General features: G+C 42.6%; 1 protein-coding gene across 3 annotated transcripts in view; it reads right to left on the bottom strand.

Moving 5' to 3' along the window:
• Nucleotides 1-22,009, bottom strand: part of tenm1 (teneurin transmembrane protein 1) — a 429,841-nt gene that overhangs the window by 234,902 nt on the left and 172,930 nt on the right. For all 3 annotated transcript variants that reach the window (XM_015963828.3, XM_054738427.2, XM_015963084.3), the window contains one exon: nt 7,769-7,942. In XM_015963828.3, coding sequence (XP_015819314.3) covers nt 7,769-7,942 — 174 coding nt within the window. The remainder of the gene's footprint in view (nt 1-7,768; nt 7,943-22,009) is intronic.

Here is a 22,009-nt window from a genome sequence, read left to right as displayed (position 1 = left end):
ATGTGAGGATTCATCAAGAATAGTTGCTTTAGGGAGGTCCCAGGTTGCCTAAATTGCAGAGGGTTGCAGTTTGGCTGGCTCGTTGTGTGTATGAACGCTGCACACTGGCTCCAGCAGCCTCTGATGTAATATCCATCAGAGTCAGACCAAGTTTGAAGGTTGCTGTGTCCTGCCTGACTTCATAACCTGAAACACTCACAATTAATGTCCCGTATCATGGGGTTAAATCGGCGCTAGAATTACCTCTGGCAATTCAAAAGCAGGTAGAGTGGAGATGAGCTACTGCAGTCACGTAATGGCTAGGGGAGACGACGATGAACCAATTACCTCCCATTTCTAGAGACGACGTCATCAGTTCCAGGCTGGTTTCTACCTGATGTATGGCTGTTGTGTTGGATCATTCCTGCTGCTGCTTGTGTTCATGTGCAAGTCACAACAACAGAGACGGATTGACTTTTGTGCCAATAAATATGCACTTTAAAGTTGATTTCAGCTTGTTTGTACATTGTTTTCACTTGCAGCCAAATAGAGAAAGGCAGTTAATATTGTTTGTGTGTGTGTGTGTGTGTTATGTTTATGTTTATTCATTTAGCAGACGCTTTTATCCAAAGTGACTTACAGTTTATAACCTATAGGGTGTGTTGTGATCTGTGGGGGAAACCGGAGCACCCGGAGGAAACCCACGCATGCATGGGGAGAACACGCAACTCCACGCAGAAAGGCCGCAGCCCAGTTTCAAACCTGCAACCTTCGTGCTGCGAGGCAACAGTGCTAACCACTGCACCACCATGCAGCCCGTGTGTGTGTGTGTGTGTGTGAGCAGCAAATAAAGACACAAGTTCTACGTGTGTGAGTCATGACTTTATGGACTAGTGCTCATATATGTGTGAAAGCTTTAAACACAACAGACATGGCTGAAAAAGACCGGTGTTGTGTCAAAAAGCATACCCACAGTTTAACCTGCTCTCTCTCTCCTCTCTGCTGCTTTGGTTCATGGAATGGAGTCACATCAAAGCTCACATACACAGACTAGGCTGCTCTACATTAGAGCAACAGTTGGTCTCTGAGGAACATTCAGTTTAGATTTTTACCATGAAACAGAGTTTTTACTCCCACAGGGTCAGAACAAATCAAACAAGAATCTGTCTGTAGGAGCTTTGATTTGATTTGGAACCAAACTGAAATCTAACTAGACTGGAATAAATGTAAAATATTAAATGGTCATTAAATTAAATGAAAACAAGCAAAATTAGGCTTCTTCACTCAGACAAAAAATGGCTGCATATAAATAACTTGATCTGGTACAGAGCTTTCTTTTATATCTATTCTTCCAACAACAGTTAACTTTTTTCCTTGATAATTATTATTTTTGTCATGGACTGTTTTAGTATGAAAGCTGTGATTTCAGTTCTGTGTTCTGTAACCTTTTTGTTTTTGTTGGATTAATAAAATATTAATAGTAAAATATATTTCTATTGTTTTTTATTTTAAAAGCATCTCAAGTACCACCCAACAGACAATAGTGACACAATGATGACCCCGCCCACCTCTTGTTCAAGCTGCAGAGGTCAATCAAGTCACTTAAGGTTGGTTTATGCATGACGCGTCCGCGAGGTCCGCACGGCTCCGCGCAGAAAAGTTGCGTCATTTTAACAACCACGCCCCTCCACCGCGTCTCCGCACGGCCCAAGATTTCCGCAACGCGCACCTCGGAAAATTTCTAACCACGCGGACGGTCGGACGCGGAAAAACATGGCGGACCGGCACGGCAGAGGTTGGTAAATACAGACATTTGTATGATTCAGCTCTCAGAGATCACCGTGATCAACATGTTGTTAATAATTCTTGGAGAGAAATAGCTCGCACTGTCGGAAAAGACGAGGACGCTGTTAAAAATGCTGGAATGCCATGTTGTAAACAGTAATTTCTACTTCTACTATGGTGTAGTGTTGGATGCATGCCGTAGAGCTCCATGCTGCCCCGTTCAGTTTGGGAGAATATTGGCTCACCGCAGAGACGAGCCGCACAAACCATAAACGCTGCGAGTTGTGAAGCGCGTTCCATCCGCGAGCCGCATCACCGCGCGGAAAGTGAATGCGTCAAGCATAAACCAAGCTTTAGGCCATCAGAAGTGCTAATGCTAAATTGAGCCAGCCACACACACACACACACACACACACACACACACACACACACACACGCGCGAATACATACTAGATGTGCCATTGGAAGCAAAGGATTGTAACAGTGTTGGGTGGGTGGGTTTCTCACTCTCCAAACCAAATGGTAACACATTCAACATGGCGGCTCACTGCTACGTCATCTCTAATAGGGAGCTTTCCGGACCATGGGTCACCGGAAGAATGAAAAAATTAATGCAAGTCAACGGGGCAAAAAAAAAAACGCTATTTTCTAATCCCGCTTGTTTTGTGCCATGGATTTCACATCTGCTGAAGTCTGTGAATTTAAAGACACATTTTGGTACCAAGAAGGTGCCAAAAGGTACCATTTTTAGTGTACAGCGCCTTGTTTGGTTGTAATGCCTTGTGAATGCGCTTTATAAATAAAATTGGATTGGATTGGATTGGAAGGTGCCTATTTTCAAACGGGGGGAAACACAATTTTAGGTTTTGTGTGAAAATAAGTCCAGGACTACAAATGCGCTTCACGAAAGTCATGAAACCAGACACGGAGAAAACTGAGGGAACATGGCTGTAAGTTCAGCAAACTTCGCACAGGAAGTAAGAACCAACATAGATCTGGTCATTTGGTAAGCAGCAGCTGCGTTAGGGGAGAGGAGACGTGCCGATTTCTGGTGTGTAGTCATGCTTCATTCATTTTTCATTCTTCCGTGGATCCATGGTGCGGAAGTGACTAAAGCTTGGTTTATGCTTGACGCATTCACTTTCCGCGCGTTGATGCGGTTCGCGGATGGAACGCGCTTCACAACTCGCAGTGTTTATGGTTTGTGCGGCTCGTCTCTGCGGTGAGCCAATATTCTCCCAAACTGAAAGGGGCAGCATGGAGCTCTACGGCAAGCATCCAACACTACACCATAGTAGAAGTAGAAATCACTGTTTACAACATGGTATTTCAGCATTTTTAACAGCGTTCTCGTCTTTTCCGACAGTGCGAGCTATTTCTCTCCAAGAATTATTAACAACATGTTGATCACGGTGATCTCTGAGAGCTGAATCATACAAATGTCTGTATTTACGAACCTCTGCCGTACTAGTTCTTGCCGGTCCGCCATGTTTTTCCTCGTCCGTCCGTCCGCGTGGTTAGAAATTTTCCGAGGTGCGCGTTGCGGAAATTCTGGGCCGTGCGGAAACGCGGTGGAGGGGCGTGGTTGTTAAAATGACGCAAAATGACGCAACTTTTCCGCGCGGACCTCGCGGACGCGTCAAGCATAAACCAACCTTTAGGCTCCCTATAGGCAGTGCCAGTCCACATTGCATCTATGTATATGATGTCTGTGCGCACACACACACACACACACACACACACACACACACACACACAAACAAACTGCTCACACATTTATATGCACCTTCTCTATGTTTTGTACCTTTTTATTATTTTGTTTTACCTGTTTGCTGGCTCCTGTTGTGTTTTGAACCTTAGTAATGCGTTTTTACCATGTTTAACCATGTTTTTCTACCTCGTATGTAACCCTGTTTGGGGTGCAACGTGGCTCGGTAGGATTAAGACCCATTCTGTTCTATCCTAGTTTAAAATCCTGGCATGAAGTGCAGCGAGCGATATGCATTCCGTGGAGGAACGCCGGACTTGAATTTAAAATTGGAACTTTTTCAGGTTGACATAAAAATGTTGCCTTGAAGTAGTTTTAATAGTTTTGCTTCTGTTGATTTAAAGATTAAACCACAGTTTGAGTTCACTCTAAAAAGATTCTTCACTCTCTACAAGTTCAGTTCCCTCCAAAAAGCATCAAACCTAACAGTTTAACACATGCTTACTAATCAGGGAAACTGCAGAGGTACTTCAAGAGAATTAAGTTCTGGTTAACTTAAAACTGATAAAGCAGCTAAACTGTCTGAGGATAATGCATTGCCTCATCCGCCCACAAGCAACGGCAAAACAACAGCCATGAATCAGAAAGTAGCTCTGTGGGAAGAGTCCGTACCTAGAAACCCAGGAGGTCCATATTTGGGAGATGAGGCCAGTTTTCTCCCTGACGGCAGCTGTCAGTCACTCCCTGTGGCTCGTGAGCCTGCTGGTCACACTCCCAGTCACAGGTCCTGAATATCTACTTGATTCTTATCAGAGGAAGCGATGTTTATTACTAACATCGTAATGAGTTGGGGGAAGAGAAAGTCGTTTTGCATGTTAAGGCACTTTTAAACTGGGTTTCATTCTTTGCCTTTTAAGCACTGGTCAGAATACCTGCTAATTGTTTGCTTTTAATCAGCTTTCAGTCACACATCAAATGACTGCATTAGTCGTAGGGTTTCCATTTCAGCATTGATTGGAATAAAGCATCAATGCTAGTTTTCAGTGTGGCTTTTAAAGTCAAAGCTGCAAAAATGTGCTAAACTCGCATATATACAAAGAAAGAGACTCGAACCGACCCAACGTTTGATGCAACGTCTTTCAAAGGGACAGCGATGAATCCTGGACAATGAACAAAAATGTGTAAGAAGGCTGGCAGCTTGATCGTGGTCCTGCTGTGTGACGCAAAATTCTACAACCCAGTTAAAAATAAAGAAACCAGACTAATTATCTCAACACGTCTTGATTACTAGACTCTGTGGTCCAACACAGCCTGCAGGACGTCTCGCCATCCCTTCACGTTGGCTCGGCCAACAAGCTCCTCTCTGAAGCCAGTATCTGACTAGGCTCACTGGTAAAGTGGGGAAAACGTGGTATTTAGGGCATCTTCATGAGATGGTTTTTAGATAGCCAGGTCACATGAATCTTTTCTTCAACTCCCATTGCCAACATTAGCCACAAAAAGGAAATAGATGGGAAAATAATCAGGTCAGCAGAAGACAGTCTTGTCTACATCACAGGGTAAATTAGTAGTCATGGCCCCGACCCCACCTTTGCTTGCGACCGCAGGACGGAGGGAACAAAAAGCTACTTGGCTAGCAAATGCTAACATGGCTTCGGGGTAATAGGTTATTATGTTTGCTATGTGTGCAGCAGTACAAATGATGATAATTGAGGTAAAGACACTTTTTAATTCTAGACTTTAATTCTAGACCACGTGTTGCAGATGCAAAAAGTTTTTCTAGCGGTAAAAAGAATTTTCAGTTTTGGACAACTTAACTTGAGCTTTATTCAAAGAGTAACTAAACCCCAAAATAACTTTTGTTTTGCTAATTAACGGACTAATTGGGTCTTTGCAAATGTAATCTTTCTGTTTCCATACAGTCTTTGACATGTTTGTGTAAACGTGATTAAATCTAGAATCTAGGTCTAAAAACGTCTTAGTGCTGCCCCCTGTGGCAGAACAGCGGCTACTGCATTTTAAAGTTGGAATTGACTGGGGCTGGCACAGTTTCACGTCATCATTACAGTCTCCTACCACTCCCTCTCCCTCCCAGGATGGAAATCCCACACACTTGGTCATGCCGCTCTGTGCCTCCTGGCAACGCCCACTTTCACGGCATTTTTCAGATCTTGACTAGGGGTGGAGTTACGTTTTCTGATGGTGTGCAGTCTCTAACAAAACTTTGTACAGGGTCCTTACTACAATTTACTTCAGCTCAGCGTAAAAAGTTTACTGATGCAAAATAAATCAGAAAATTCCTATTTTACAAGTAAAACTCTTCCTACAAATATGTGCACCCTTAAGCCGGCCAGCATACCTGCCATTGATGATCAATGCAGATCACCTTTTTCAGTATATACATGAGCCGGTCGTTCCTGTGAGTGTGGCGGACAGATTTGTGGTGAATATAAAAAACTCAACAAAGAAATAGTCAAATGGAGGCAAAGGAGAGGGTGGTCATAGTCATTTTACTGATGCCTTTCCATCATGCATGGTGCTCTGGGAGGGCTGAGATATTCCACGACTAACTGTAACATAGAATTATCCAAAATGGGGCTTCAGGCAGGGCATGTCACATATTGTTTGTTGCATAAAACAAATATCAGCCTATCTATCGGCTAATTCCAGCTGGAACAAGCCGGTTGCAGAAAACCTGCACCAGCATAGCACAGTTTTGGTGGCCCAGGACTGCACTAGATCTCGTAGGCCTTTTCCATCGCCCAAACTGGCATGGAATGGGAAGGATCGGGTCACAAATTTTTCTGTTTTGATTGTAAAACCGGTCCAGATAACCTAACCGCACCGCACCAATCACGGGACTTTTTGGGTTCCCTTCCGTTGTAGGTCCAGAATTTTTTGGAGCGGAACGGTTAGGGTGGAGCAACAACACAGTCCACTGATTGGTTGACTCAAATACGTCACCACTTGCAACAAGCAAAACGAACGGAGTTCGGTTGTTTGTATTTTCGCTAGCTGTACAGAAATGTGAAAAAATGCCAGCAAGTGGTCACCTTCAGAGTTCCACACATTTCTCATCGTCATCGTGAGAGTGCTCAGGAGCAGCCAGCCGGATCGGTAGCTTTTTCTCATGGAAGGCAGCCGAAGGATCAGAGCGTGCGTCGGCACAGTGTCGGGCCAAGATGAAGGAATTAAAGCCCAAAATAGTTAATAGTTAAGGACAGAAACAGCCGGAGCAGATTTTATTTTCGGATAGGAGAAATACACGGAGAAGCTATGACACGCTGGATGCTTTTTATAGCTGAGGCAGCAAAGCAGGCTTCTGGACTTAGCGACTGCACTCTGGAGTCACATGTGGGAGCTGTAGTAAGCATTTTGTGTTTGTCTTTAGCTCTGTGGACCAACAGAATAGTTGCACAACTTAAAAAAATTGCACGACAGTTCGTTTAACCCCGCCTGCCGATGTGATGGCGATAGAAACGCTCGCCTGAAAGTTCCAGACCCATACCGGATCACACTAGTCCAAAAATAACCAGACCGGACCGTTCCAGGCCAGGCGATGGAAAAGAGCTATCAATCAGCAGGTCACCATTATGGGCCAGGAGATCCTTGTGGTCTCTAAAATCTCTCCCCAGTGGCGTGATCTTCAGAATTTACCAGCATTATGCATGAGTGTTGCTGAAGCATATACATATCTACTTAGTAAACACACGGATACACACCTTATCACAATTAATGCACCAACTAGTGCAAATGTGACATCCATGGACGTAATTTTCACTTTAGAAGTGGGGGGGACACACGGGGGGGGGGGGGGGGGGGGGTTCTTTACAGTATGTTCTAATGGGGAACAGGCTTCAACACAAATGGTTGTTTTCTGCTTGGTCCTAGAGCTCAACCAGTGTCAATTTAAAATAGCGTAATATTGTTTTTGGATGGTAAAAAGTGCAGGGGTCAAAGCTTGACTTTGGAAAAAGTGGGGGGGACATGTCCCCCCCTGTCCCCCCCCAAAATTACATCCATGGTGACATCTTAACTGAAACATTATTTTCATTTATTTTTATCTTCAGTTTAAAGCACGGATGGAGGCTGACTGTTGGGTTTCTCTCTCTCTCTCTCTCTCTCTCTCTCTCTCTCTCTCTCTCTCTCTCTCTCTCTCTCTCTCTCTCTCTCTCTCTCTCTCTCTCTCTCTCTCTCTCTCTCTCTCTCTCTCTCTCTCTCTCTCTCTCTCTCTCTCTCTCTCTCTCTCTCTCTCTCTCTCTCTCTCTGTGTGTGTGTGTGTGTGAGTGAGTGCACCTCTGTCACCAGCAAAGGTGTTGTCAGGGTTGAGTGTGTCCAGCAGGTGGATGGAGCCGGTAGGTCGGATTTTGCTGTGGTCCTCCTGTTGATGGTCCGCTGAGCTCAGTCCGTTCTCGTACAGCTGGCTCTCTCCGTGCCGCAGATGCCAGGTGAGACCTAACAGGTGGACAGCTGCACGCACACACACACACACACACACACACACACAAAGCACAAAAAGGAAGATAAGAGACCATTAGTCACGGCACACAGAGGGAAGGTGTCTGATTCTCGTTTAATGCCCATCTTAGAACACTCACTCTCTTTTTGTGCTTATTAGCTCCAGACAATTAACAAAAAACACACAGACTCACAAACACGGTGACACACATATTTGGTTTGTACACTGATACGTCTGCATGTGACCGCTGAACGTAGCAGAGGTGGGCAATTAAGCAGATCTTCAGCACCTGAGCCCAGGGCTGGTATTAAAGCGTTAACACAGTCTTTTATGCATGACTAATGAAGCTTTGAAAGCTGCTGCCGATTCACAATCCATATGGGGCTTTTAAACAACAAAGGGTACAGAGGATACTAGATTCCCCCTCCCTCTCGTAAAAACTGTTTACTAGGACAACAATCCCACATGTAAGAAAAACAAAACACCTGCCCATTAAAGAAATTAATTAGTCTCTTGCAAGACTGTCAATAAAATAAAGCGTTTCGCCTTGCTCTGACCGATCAAGAGGTCCAATTCACACGAGATTATGCTTGAATGCTGCTTTAGTTTTTTATTCTTTTTTTTCTCGTACTTTGAAGGAATCTGAAAAGGTTATGTTCCTTTGCTGGTGGGAAGAACAAAGCAAATGAAATACATCATTGCAGTTTTTTTTTCCTCCTGACACATTTGGAACATCAAACAAAAGCAAAGACTCAAATCACAAAGTTGTGATGTGCTGGTGGCAGTCAGAGGCTGGCTGCTGCATGCAGATCAAGGTAAGAAACTTCTAAGGACTTCAAACATCTTCAGAGTATGCCGTCTGTCTGCTGATTGCCGACACCCAGAAAAAGCACTCCACACACGTTTGCCATGAGCACAAGATGGCTGCTTGGAAAGACAAACCCAAATTATCCTGCTATACATATGTGTGTATGTACAGGATAACCAACATGATCCCACTCACACCAGCCCAGTAATTCATGCTATTTGTATGTGTGTAAGTGTGGATGCCACACACACACACACCTACTAGCTCACACACACTGAATCCCCCCGCTGATGAGGAATGCCTAATTAAACCTCCAGATAGTTCAAAGCCATTTGCAGCTACTTCCCATAGAAGCAGAGGAAGGGAAAATGTGATTTTCCCCTGAAAATACAGCAAATGAATGATGAGCTCTGAGAGTCGAAGCAAAACTCGGTCCCTCGCTGCACTCTGTCATCTATTGGGATCAGCAAATCATGCATTTCAACGGTGCAACTTCTGAGTAGCCCAGACCACTTTGGTTCAGCTATCTACTCATGCACAATACGAGCTCTTCAAGGCAGAACGCTCACGATTACCAGCGCCACGAGAGAGACACCATGCATCATTTAGTTTAGACTAATTAAAGTGTCAGCTGTTACGAGACCAGACATTTCCTTCAATCTTCACTTCACTAACACACACACACACATGCACACACACACATACTGTGTGTGTGTGTGTGTGTATACAATATTGGCAATACTGCGATATCGCCGAGGCCTTGTCACAGTATTGTACAGTACGTCTTGAGGTAGAAATAACACTTCTCAGTCTGCTCCACTGGAGCATAGCAAAGTAAACGACGTAGACCATGATCCTGAAATTTGCACTCTAGCAATGGCTTTTCAGGCTCTTCAAAATGTCATAAACATATTAAAGTTAATGGCAAATGTAACTATGACCAGTCAAAGCATTTCATGATGATCGTGGGCCTCCCCACAATACCACATTAAATGTAATATCGTGACAATGTTGTATCGTGAGATGAAGTTAAAGTCCCATCAGTTGTCACACACACACACTTATGTGTGTGCGAAATTTGTTCTCCGCATTTGACCCATCCCCTGGGGGAGCGGTGAGCTGCAGACACGGCCGCGCTCGGGAACCATTTGGTGGTTTAACCCCCCAATCCAATCCCTTAATTCTGAGTGTCAAGCAGGGAGGCATTGGGTCCCATTTTTTCCAAAGTCTTTGGTATGACCCAACCAGGAATCGAACCCTGATCTCCCAGTCTCAGGGCCCTTTACCACTAGGCCATATATACATTTTCATCCTTCCAAGCTCAGGTCCTCTACCAGAGTCTTGGGAGCTTGAGGGTTTTGCGCAGTATCTTAGCTGTTCCTAGAACTGCTCTCTTCTGGACTGAGATGTCTGATGTTTTCCGAGACCTGCTTTAGCCACTCCTCCAGTTTGGGGGTTACTGCCCCGATGACCATGGGCACCACTGATGTCTAAACTCTCCAGGACTTCTCAAGTTCTTCTCTGAGGTGCTAGTACTAGTTTCTCGTGTTCCTTTTTTCTGGTGTTAACATCACTTGGTATTGCCACATCAACCACAACGGCTGTCCTCTGCTCTTTGTCCACCACTACAATGTCCGGTTGGTTCGCCATCACCATGTTGTCTGTCTGGATCTGGAATTCCCACAGGATCTTGGCTCTCTTGTTCACTACCTCCTTAGGGGGTGTTACCCACTTTGACCTTGGGGCTTCCAGTCCATACTCTGCACAGATGTTTCTGTACACTGTGCCAGGCTCTTGGTTGTGGCGATCTATGTAAGCTTCCCCTTCCAGCATCTTACACCCTGCAGTTGTGTGGTGGAGTGTCTCAGGGGCCTCTATGCATAGGCTACACCTTGGGTCTTGTCTGGTGTGGTAGATCTTGGCCTCTGTTGCTCTGGTGTTCAGGGTCTGTTCCTGTGCAGCCATGATGAGTGCCTCTGTGCTGTCCTTCAGACCAGCTTTTTCTAGCCATTGGTAGGATTTATGATATAAGCCACTCCAGTATCTGTCGGTGGTACATCCCATGTAGGGGTTTGTCCTCCCACAAAAGTATTTACAGCATTTCCTCTTTTGTTCACCATTGTCTGAGACATTCACTGAGTACGTCATCTGTTGGGGCCTTATCCTTGATGTTCTTATAATCTTGGATGTTTCAGTGGCTCTCACTGTCACGTTAAGGGGATGGTTAGGACCCAAAAATGCAGATACCCAGGATGACTCGAGGCAGGAGTTGATGTAAAGAATAAATCCTTTTATTTGTAGGATGACAACAAAAATAAATCCAAAAGGCTGTGAGCCAAAAATCCAAAAATCCTGGAGCACAGGACACCGAAAGCTCACTTAGAGCACAAAGTCTGGGGACGAGACAAAAGGCTCACACAGAGCACCAGAAAACGCTGACATACAAAACAACAATGGACCGACAAGACACTGAGACAAGACAGGGCTTAAACACACTGGGGCATGATGGGAGGATGATGAGCTGCAGGTGTGAGGGGAGAGAACCAGGTGAAAGTGATAACTAATCAGGGAGGAGGAGCAGGAGAGGACACCAGACCTAACTGGGAAAGGACACACACACACACACACACACACACACACACACACACACACACACACACACACACACACACAACTGGAATAATAGACCTATGGAAATGATGGTGGAGAGACTGAAGGAACACAGGACCTGAGAGGGAATATCTGGAGGGCTGAAGACCAGGGGACACAAGAGGAACACGAAGACACCGACACAGACCATGACACACACACACTCACTAGCCCTCGGCCTCCTTCTCTCCTTACGGCTAGTGTACAGTCTCAGGGTGCTGGATTTGGGATGGGACCCTCCATGCATGGTTAGGAGCTCCCGTGTCTTACTATCTGTGGTCTGTATTTCTTCCTTTGGCCAGCTTATTATTCCTGCAGGATATCTGATTGCTGATTGCATACTTGTTTATTGCCCGGATCAAAATCTTTTTGTTGGTTAGTTTGTTATTTTTGTATATTTTTTATTTCAAGATGCAGTGTCAGGCTTTTTTTTCTTCATTACATCAATGCTGTGAAATTATTCCTACTGATGATTCACTCTGATGACGCTAAGAAAAGAAATTGGATGACAAACAGTAACCCAAATGATCTGGCTTGTACGTTCAATTTCATGGGTTTAGTTTCCCACAAAATCTATTCAGACTGTCTGGTGCAGCGTGGACTTCATCATTAGCAGACAGGTGGGGGAAAAAAGCAGGCAGCGAGATTGAAGCTGAACAAAAATAAAGAGTTGGTAATGCTCCGAAAAATCACATTTTATTACAGAACAACAGACCGAGAGTGAACCCCCCCACTGAGACTCCCTGGCCGTAATTAGATCTTTTCTTTATGATTAAGTATGAAACATACTATTGCACCTTCACATTTAAGGTTTGCATTTATCTTCAGTGTTTGAACTGCATTGTGTTTTGCATCAAAGTGAAAAATTTTCATAAATTAGTCTGTGGGAGGGCTTTGTGAGGCATGAGGAGTTAGTTAGACTTCTCTGTCATGCGCTGTATTCTCCTCTATGCTGAATAGCTTTTCTCCGTCCCCTGCTACTTAACACCCTTTCCAACAGTCACACACACACACACACACACACACACACACACACACACACACACACACACACACACACACACACACACACACACACACACACACACACGCACGCACACACACACCTCAGTTGGCCAAGTGTTAGCCACTCCAGACATGACTCTGTAGCTCTAGTCCTTAGCAGCTCTCCCACTTTCTCCTCCTCGCCACTCCACAACATCTCAAAAGCCCTTTGGACTCTACTTCTGCTCATCCCTCTCTTGTTTTATGGCTGTTAACCTTTTGCTGGAACACTTAGAGTTTACAGACACTGAGCACAAACACACACTTAAAGTAAGGAGGGAACAAGGGCCTGGGAATGTGATGTGTCTCATAATAAAACCGGCAAAGACTTTGTTAATTTTTTTTTCTCTTAGCTCGGTCAAGCTTTTTCCAAGTATGATCAGATTTACAAAATCGTAACAACATTCTAAGAATTACGAGTACAGCTTTGTGAGTAAAATGTACATTTCTGCTTATTTTTTTGTTTGGTTTATATGAATTAGCTCAGTTTTAAATATTGTTTACACATTCTATTTTCTCCCATCTGCTTTGGTGTCTCTTTACATAAAAAAACAGTGTCTGATCACTCAGAATGTGGGGCTAAAAGTCCCGCCTGCTCTCCCACACAAGTATATTTGTATAAACTGCAAAGACATAACTGCACAGATGTGCAAGTAAAATTTGAACATACATCAGCCATAACATCAACAAAAGTCCCATTAGTTTACCCAGAATGGGTGGGACTTAATACTTGTTCTGCAGCCAGCCACTAGGAGGGGTCTCTTTTGTCTTTGCCTCATCTTCTAGGCTGCATGGTTGTCTAAATTTGGAAACATGCACAGGGCAATCAAACATATATGTATATATATATATATATATATATATATATATATATATATATATATATATATATATATACCTTCTACCAAATCTATCACTTCATATTTAAAGACACAATTTTAGAGTCTTGCAAATGAACAGAGAAAGGTTTTTAATCTAACATCACAGCAACCCTTATTCCCAGGAACGTCTGGGGGTACAGAGTTAATGTCTGATCTTACTTTAGAGTTTTGTTTCATTTCATGTCTTGATTATTTGATGCAGGTGTATACAAACAGAGATAATTTAATTGTTTATGTGGATATGAAAACCTCCTGATTGAATGGCTTTAAAAAATGAACAAGAAAAGGGATTATTTTTTGACCTTGAAAGGAACCATTTATTATCATTTGTTGGGTGAACACTTGGAGTTAGCTCAGTTGTCATAGAGATGTGCTGTTGTGGATTATATTATCGCCAGAAGCCCCAGAAAGCCTCCATGAGTAAACCTTGAGTTTGATATTTTCAAATGGACCAATTCATACGTTTTACGTGGCTTGATAAAGGACAAACCAAAAAGGCTGGGTACATAAAAATGAGAGTTACAACTCCCACGCAGGGCTGAATTAATTCATTATAGGTTGTTGACGTCTGGATGATATTTAATGTTTTTTTCTCAGTATTTTAGGGCAATTTTCCAAGCTCTAATTCTAATTTATTACCACAAGAAACAACATAAATATGAGCCGATCTGTGCATTACCTCGATGTTTTGGAAGAAAACAATTATGCGAGAGAAAGACTCTATGCACTGTTAACATTGCAGCTACAACTGGTTACAGACTTATTGTTCTCACCCTTTGAAAGCAAATGATTAATATATCTGTTCAGTTTATTGATGCACATGTATTCATTCAATCAAAGATTTAAAACAACTAATGCTATTAAAAGCTGAAGACTACACAGTAAATTTTGCAGTGTAATAAATGCTGTGTCAAATATCATTAACACTTTCAGGATTTTTATGACAACATATGGAATTGACCGCCCCCTAGTGTTGGTGAAAATATCCAGAGTTATAAAGGGAAGCATTAATGTGACTCCAGAAAGCTCCGCCCACCTGTTCCTGGCTCTAACTGTCCAAGATTTTTTGGGTGCCAGTGGACATTTTTCTCCATGTCTGGTTCAATCCACATGGAAAGACGGCGGTAAGTTATTATTACCACTTATTAACGCGATTTGTACTGGTACTTGAGTGGATATTGTGTTTTAAAACAACTTTATATTATTGGTGGCTGTATTTGAGTGGGCTTTGTACCTAATTCAAAACGGCTAACAAGATTGCCTAGCTTAAAATGTGTTGCGTCTAACTTTAGCATGTCGGAAAAAGGTTAAAAGTTCAGCTGTAAGACCCGGAGGGATACTTTTAGATAAAACACATGTTTTGGTTAAAACTGTCGTGGATTGAAGGAAAATAATCTCACTTTACTTGAACTGTGCTCCAAACCGTGTGCTTTTTTAAAAACTGGCCAACAAAAAATGTCCACCAGCTAAATTTCTTACTTTTATTCACCTTGCCTGATGTTCGGTTTTGGAGTTGGCTGACCTAAGTTCAGGCGCGTTGCAAGCTTTTCACAAGTGTGGGGGATGTTGTCTGTGCCTAAAATAATTTCATGTTATTCATCTTGTTAGTTTAATTTCCATAATAGCTGAGCAGGTGTGAATTTTAGACGCGTCACGCATGTCTCCGTTTTAAACATGTTTAAACTGTTCAGAATACAAATCCAGGCTCTGTCTCGTTAGATTGGTGTAACTAAAGTTTGTACTGAATGAAACTTTACATTAAACCATGTTGAAAAGAAAAGGATCCGATTAAATCGTTTCCCCCTCATTTACAGTCACAAAGCACAGCGCAGTGCGCGTGGCTCTGGGGTTAATCAAGTTTAGTTGTTTCTCTTTGCAACAGTCTTCACAAGAAGGTAAAACAGTTATATGGCAGGTTACAGATATTTACATTTGACTGTTTATTTTGACGGATAAACTCAAGGATGTTGGTTGTTTTGAAAGAATTGCCCAGATGCACACTGATGCACACACAGATGAGCTGACATTTTAATCATTACGCACATCGCGGAGGTAACTAAATCAATCAAGAAATGATTCCCATCAGAACATCAGAGTTTTATACTGGTGGACAGTGGGCTGAAGATCTGTAGAGGGGTTCGCAGCGCAGTGCAGAACTACAGCGCATGCGGTAAGATTTCCTCCCACTGAAGCGGTCTGGAAAGCCGGTCTCTCTGAGGGATGTGTCACTTGGAAAAATGTTCTCTGATTATGAAACTTTGGCTGAATAGCGCTTGTTCCCGTCTCTAATATGGAGACGCATGACACATCCAGTCTGAGGCAGAATAGCCTCTTCAGCTCAGAAAGCACCTGTAGAGACATTTGATCACGCACAAAGTTCATGTGGAGCAGAAGCGGTCGGGCCACGGCAGGTGAAACGTTCCTAGCCTACATGAAGTGAAACTGTTTAATTGTAACATTAATATGTTACTGGACACACACACACAAACACACACACACACACACACACACACACACACACACCAATTAAAATAATGCTGATAGCATGGACTAGAAGATGGTTTGCTTATTTAAATGATGATCAGGCTGCTGTAAAATGTAATCTCCATCCACATCCAGACACAATTATCCTCTATTCTTTCTCTAGTTGCTCTGCTCTTGTCTGGGCTGACGTAGCTGACGGTGCGCGCGGCGCGCCTAACTAGCGGCTGATGCACATTTTACGCATTTGGAGAGGTGGGCTGGATGCTTTGCGTTTACTGGAAGATGGTCCACTTAACGCACAGGTGTAGACTACATATTAATTTTTACTTCATATTTTAGAAATAAAAATGACGGGGAACACATTTATGACGTCTTTTTAAACGAAATTTTCTAGAGCGACCTGCCTGCTTCACTTAAGTCACTGCTTATTAAGGTCCGTCCAAAATGACCGTGGCCCACCCAAAAATGAAAACCTGGCGCCGCGCCAGTTATAAACCTCTGCAAATTGTTGTTCTTCACTTTATCAAACTCAGACTTTGTACAGCTAATGTCAAGATGTAAAATTATGATTTCAGTCGAGCTCTTCCGTCCCTCCATCTCCTGCTCTCCTGGAAACCCGACATCGGCTGTCAGAAGCGGGAGGTGAAGAAGGAGATGAGGCAAACAGAGTGAGTGCGACGTAAAGAAACCAGACTGGTGTGGAGGTGAGCAAAACGGCTGGAATAGTGTGGGTGTTGAATCCCCCACATCCCCCATGGCTGCGACGCCCATGCCTAAGTTAATCTTCTTGTCAGTAACTAGTCCAAACTGGACACCGTCTCGCGCTGAGAAAAACTACGTCATGGCAACCATAGTCACTAGGTTGCTTCATTAGTACTTGAAAGATCTGTTTGACATGAAGGTGTTTTGTTTGCCACGCTGAGTTAACTTGCGCAAATACACTTGTTAGGCATTTGAGATTAGTTCATGGTTATTTGGATGGAAAAAAATCGTCACCTTAAATGTGCTCAGTCTGAATGTGGGCGTGCGCTTGGAGCATTTTCTGGGTTTAGAAAACACCCAGGTCTAGAACAAGTTACTGATGATGTCATGTTAAGCAGAGCAGAAGTTGGTGATGCAGGAGAACTGGTGGCTGATAATGTAGAGGAGATGGCCACAACATCTACCTTATTGACAAAGTCCAATACCAGTACTTTACATATGTGTGCCACTGCTATTTCACAACTCAAAGCAGCAGGATTAAGTCAGTCTAATGTTAAGAGGTTTGTGTCATCCATGGAAGAAGTGGTTTTTGAGATTCACAATCAAGCAAAGAACGTAGCTCTACACTGCTTGTCTGATCAGGATACAGAAAAAGAAACAAGGTGGAGCAATCTTTCCAAATGTTAGAAAATCCATTCACACCTTTAAATTCAGAATCAAAACTAAACAAACACTTAAGAGAAAAATGGGGGCATGTTGAGCCAGTTCAAAAAGTGACTGGTACGAGATTCGACAGCAGAAGAAACAAAACTACAGGAACGTATGACCAAGTCATCGTAACAGACAGGTTTGCATATATTCCCATTTGGAAACACTTAAGAGTATTTTACAAAAAGAAGATATAGCAGACTTGTTCAAGCCCAGGTATATTCCCAAGAAAGGTGTTTATGCAGACTTGAGAGATGCCACCTATTTTAAAGAAAGCCCCCTTTTTCCTATTAAAAAATGTCTTGCAGATTCAGCTATTTTATGACGACTTTGAAACCACAAATGTCCTGGGACCAAGAAAAAAGTTTGCATTAATTAGGTGCCATATATTTTATACTAAGAACCCCCCCCCCCCCCCCCCCCCCCAATCTTTAATTCGTCCTTAAACAATATTCATTTGTGTGCTCTGTTCCATGCACAGGACATCAAGCTTTACGGCTTCAGTTTGATACTTGAACCCCTTATTAATGATCTCAAAGAGCTTGAAACAGAGGGACTTCAAATTCCAACTGTTGGACATGTTATTCATGGTACTGCAGTTCAGGTGACGGGAGACAATCTTGGTTTGCATAGTCTGTGTGGCTTTGTGGAGTCATTAGGGGCACGATACTGCTGTCGCTCCTGTCTTCTAGAAAAACACAGTTTTCAAACCGTTTTCTCTGAAGATGATCCAGAAGTTGTTTGAAGAACTGTTGATGTGCATGAACAGCACTGTCAGACTGCACAAACAGATCCAAGGTTGCCTCATGTCTACGGTGTAAAACGCAGTGGTCTGTTGAATTCACTTCAGTATCTTAACATTGCCAATAATTTCTCAGTCGTCTTAATGCACGATATTTTAGAAGGCGTTGGTCAGGTTGAGGTGAAATTGATTCTGAAATACAGTCAAGGAAACTTCCTAAGTGCTGAGGAAGTGGCTGGTAGAATGCACGCATATGACTACGGTTTTCATCAGCCGCAAAAGCGTCCACCTATAACAACGGATAAGTTAATGGATGAACGTAATGATTTGGGTTTAAATGCCACACAGGCTTGGTGCTTTTTGTGGAATATCCCATTGCTATTTGGTGATTTGTTCGAGATGGATGATAAACATTGGCAACTCCTACTCTTAGGGATGGGTACCGAATTTGGTACTTTTTAAGGTACCGACCGAATTCCACAGTACCGAACGAGCACCGATTCACTTCATTTGAAACGGTGCCTCGTTTCGGTACCCGTCCTTCACAACGAGAACTTGCCAAGACAGCTGCGCATGTGCAAGAGCGTTATGTCATCGGTCATCGGTCACTGCCATCGACATAATATACGAAGTGAGACATCATCATCTTAATCTGCTCCGGTAGGTAAATAGAATGTTTAAGATAACGTTAGCTTGATTTGTTAGCTTCCGTTTCGTTAATGGTGCGTTCGCTTTCTCATCGGAACTCCGAATTTCTGACTAGAAGAACATGAACGCGCTCTAAAGTTTGGCTTCACTTTACTAAATGCGACGGGTGATTGGGTGAAGATGAAACCAGCGACAACGATCTAAGTGTGAGGCATCATCGTTTTAATCTGCTCCAGTAATTAAATAAACTGTTTAAGATAACGTTAGCTTGATATGTTAGCTTCCTATGCCACCAATGTTATCAGCTAACGGTGCGTTCGCTTTCTCCTCGGAAATTCTAACTTCCCAGTAGGAAAAATCAAATGAAAAAGGACGGCAAAAGGAATGAAGATACGCAGTAAATTTAGTTCTCAGTTAAGATGTTTGCTTCAGTTTAATTATCAGCTTATAAAACTACAAGGACGATGTTAAAATACAAACAGTTGTATGTTATTTATCATGATATTTATCAAATATGGTTTTATATTGAGAAAAAAATATATTTAATTATAAAAGAGAATTAAAATAATAAACACTCAAAAGTATCGAAAATTGGTACCGTTAAGTACCGGTATCGATTCTTAGGTACCGGGAATTAGTACCGGATCAATTCAAATGTCAAAGGTACCCATCCCTACCTACTCTTGCTTTTACATATTGTTAACATTGTTTTTTCACCCGTACTGTCAGAAGGCATGACCATATACCTAAAACATTTGATTGTTGAACATCATCGGCTATTCAAGCAATTATTTCCCAAAAAAAAAACCTCCTGCCCAAACACCATTTCATGATACACTACCCTCATAGCATATGACATATTGGTCCAATTTTACACACATGGTGCATGCGTTATGAAGCTAAACATAATTTCTTCAAGCAACAATTAAAAAGCTTTAAAAACATCACAAAGCCATTAGCCAAAAAGCACCAAAGTTATATGGCAATGTATCAGGAATCTTTTAGCAAGTAAAAGTTAATTGCAGGTCCGAGAAAGATGGTGAAACTTTATGAATTAGAACAGGGTGAAGTGATTTCTGCCAAATTTGGAACCGTTTTGTCAACCTGTGTGTTTTCCGCTAAATGGATCAAATATTATGGGACAGATTACCGTCGTGACTTCATGGTATGTACCGAGGTAGCATGTGAGATGCCTGTATTTTGTAAGATTGACATGATTTTTGTGAAAGACGACTTTGTTTTGCTCTGTGGAAAGTTGATGGAAACCATGTGTTTTGATAACCATTACCATGCCTTTAAGGTCAAGCTGCACCTAGACAAGGTTCTGCAAGTGTTGCATGTTAATGATATTTTTACTTCAAACCATTTGATGTTCAAATGAAGTAAGGTACAACAGATACCGCCTTATATGTTGTTCCATATTGCCATTTTATGCAGACCTAGGGTCAATTTTTTTTAAGTGGTGATGTTAATATGCTCAAAAGTTACATTTTTCATTAAAGGTTTTTATGCTGACTTCAGATCGGTGGCTTGGTTCAGAAAGCACACTTGCAACTAATTGTTATTTTACCATTTACTTGGAAAGGCACTGCAAGTAAAGTTATATGATCTTGCTTTTACACTGAAGTTTGTTTGTCTAAATGTTTGAAATTGTTGGGAGGTGAGCAATGTGGGTGCCTGGCACGGCAGGTGCTTCTTAAGTGAAGTTTCAGTTCTTTTGTATTTTGAAACCTTGGGTTACAAATATTAAATGTCTTAAAAAGAGCTTTATGGAATAAAAGTTATTGAATGCACTTTGTTTTAATAACTTAATTCATTGTTCAAAAGTATTCTATGATTTGACACTTGGAAGTGTTAAAAGAACACTACATATTTCTCTGAGCAGTGTTACTGACTCTTGAATCAGTTGTTTATTCACAGCAACAGCGTAACGCCGGGGACACACTGGCCGCCGAAGCGCCGCGAAGCAGGGACCGCCTTCATTCGGCGCCCTTGTTTTCCTATTCTACAGGTCACATGGGCCGCCGAAGCGCCGAGCACTCCAGCCCGCGCCGTGCAGCGATCGTTTCGGCGTCTGCTCTATTTTTTTCATGAGTCACGGATGAACCGCGTCAGATCTGGCAGGAAGTAAACCATGACATAAGAGGCAGGCCGGTAAATTTAACAAAATAAAGCATTTCAAAATAAAATTCCGCGATAGTCAAATGTGTTCGTAAACAGACACTGCATAAAAGCCAAACACACACACACACACACAACTTGTGTGTGTGTGTGTGTGACCATGTGAAGGGGGTGTGGTTTTGGGTGTCTTTCAACCGGAGCAAACAGGATAGAGAGGCAGAAAGTCGTAGGCCAGCTATTAACAACTGGTTCACACCATAGGTTCACACATATGCGGACAAACACACACAAAAAGCAAGGGGGAGGGGGGTGTAGAGGAAAAGAGCAGAGAAAAGGCAGAGAGGAAATGGAGGACACCAAGTGGTTAAAAGAAAAACTACGAGGCACGCCTCGACCGGAGCGGAGAAACAAGCCTCTGGCCTGAACTGAGGAACAGCGAGCAGCGGCCGAATTTCGTGAGCGCTTCGCCTCCCGGCGCTTCGGCGGCCGGTGTGGCCCCGGCGTAAATCTCCAACACAAGTGTGTAGAATTAACACTTAATAGTGTTACATTTGCTTCCAGTGTGAACCTTCAATTACTCAAGGCAGTGTTAAAATGCATTAAAATTTGGTTTAATTTTTCACCACAGTAGAGTAACTTTCAAACACTTCTGAGATTCACATGTACTCCCTCCAGAGTTATTAAACCTCTGGTGTTAAACTTAATTTACACTATTCAGTGTTAGTCAGTGTTAAATTATAACTCATTTTTGAGTTAATTTAACACTAAAATTTCTTTTTTTTTTAATTAATACCATGTCCTGTCTGGCTGCGAAGCAAACAGAATTGATGTCTGAATGCTGGTAACAAGCCTTACAGATTTACTCTCAGGTGGAGCATCAAAGCGTTTGCTTTTAATGTCACGCCTTATACTTAAAACTTTATTGTTATTGTTTTTGAATGCTTTGTAATTACGACCAGACACGGAGACAGAGGTGAAAGAGAAAGGAAAAGAAAAGGTGGGGAGAGGGGGGTTCCACAAAAATAAACAATAATGAACAAGAGTCTGCTTCCAGAGCTGCAGAAAAAGACAAAAAAAAAGCAAAAGGACAAAAAAAAGGGACACAACAACAATACAACAAGATCAAGCTATCACTGCGTCAACTTGATGAAAAAATATATAATCAACATTGCTTAACTGAAGAATCACGATAATAAACCACAGTGCATTAAGTGCCCACCATAGTTTTAAGATCTGTGTTTAACATGCCCAAGCCCATACTTTTGAGAGAACCATGTGAGCACCTGTGTGT

The sequence above is a fragment of the Nothobranchius furzeri genome, chromosome 1 (assembly GCF_043380555.1).
Source record: "Nothobranchius furzeri strain GRZ-AD chromosome 1, NfurGRZ-RIMD1, whole genome shotgun sequence".
Lineage (NCBI taxonomy): Eukaryota > Metazoa > Chordata > Actinopteri > Cyprinodontiformes > Nothobranchiidae > Nothobranchius > Nothobranchius furzeri.
This window is presented reverse-complemented; position numbering and strand designations above follow the sequence as displayed.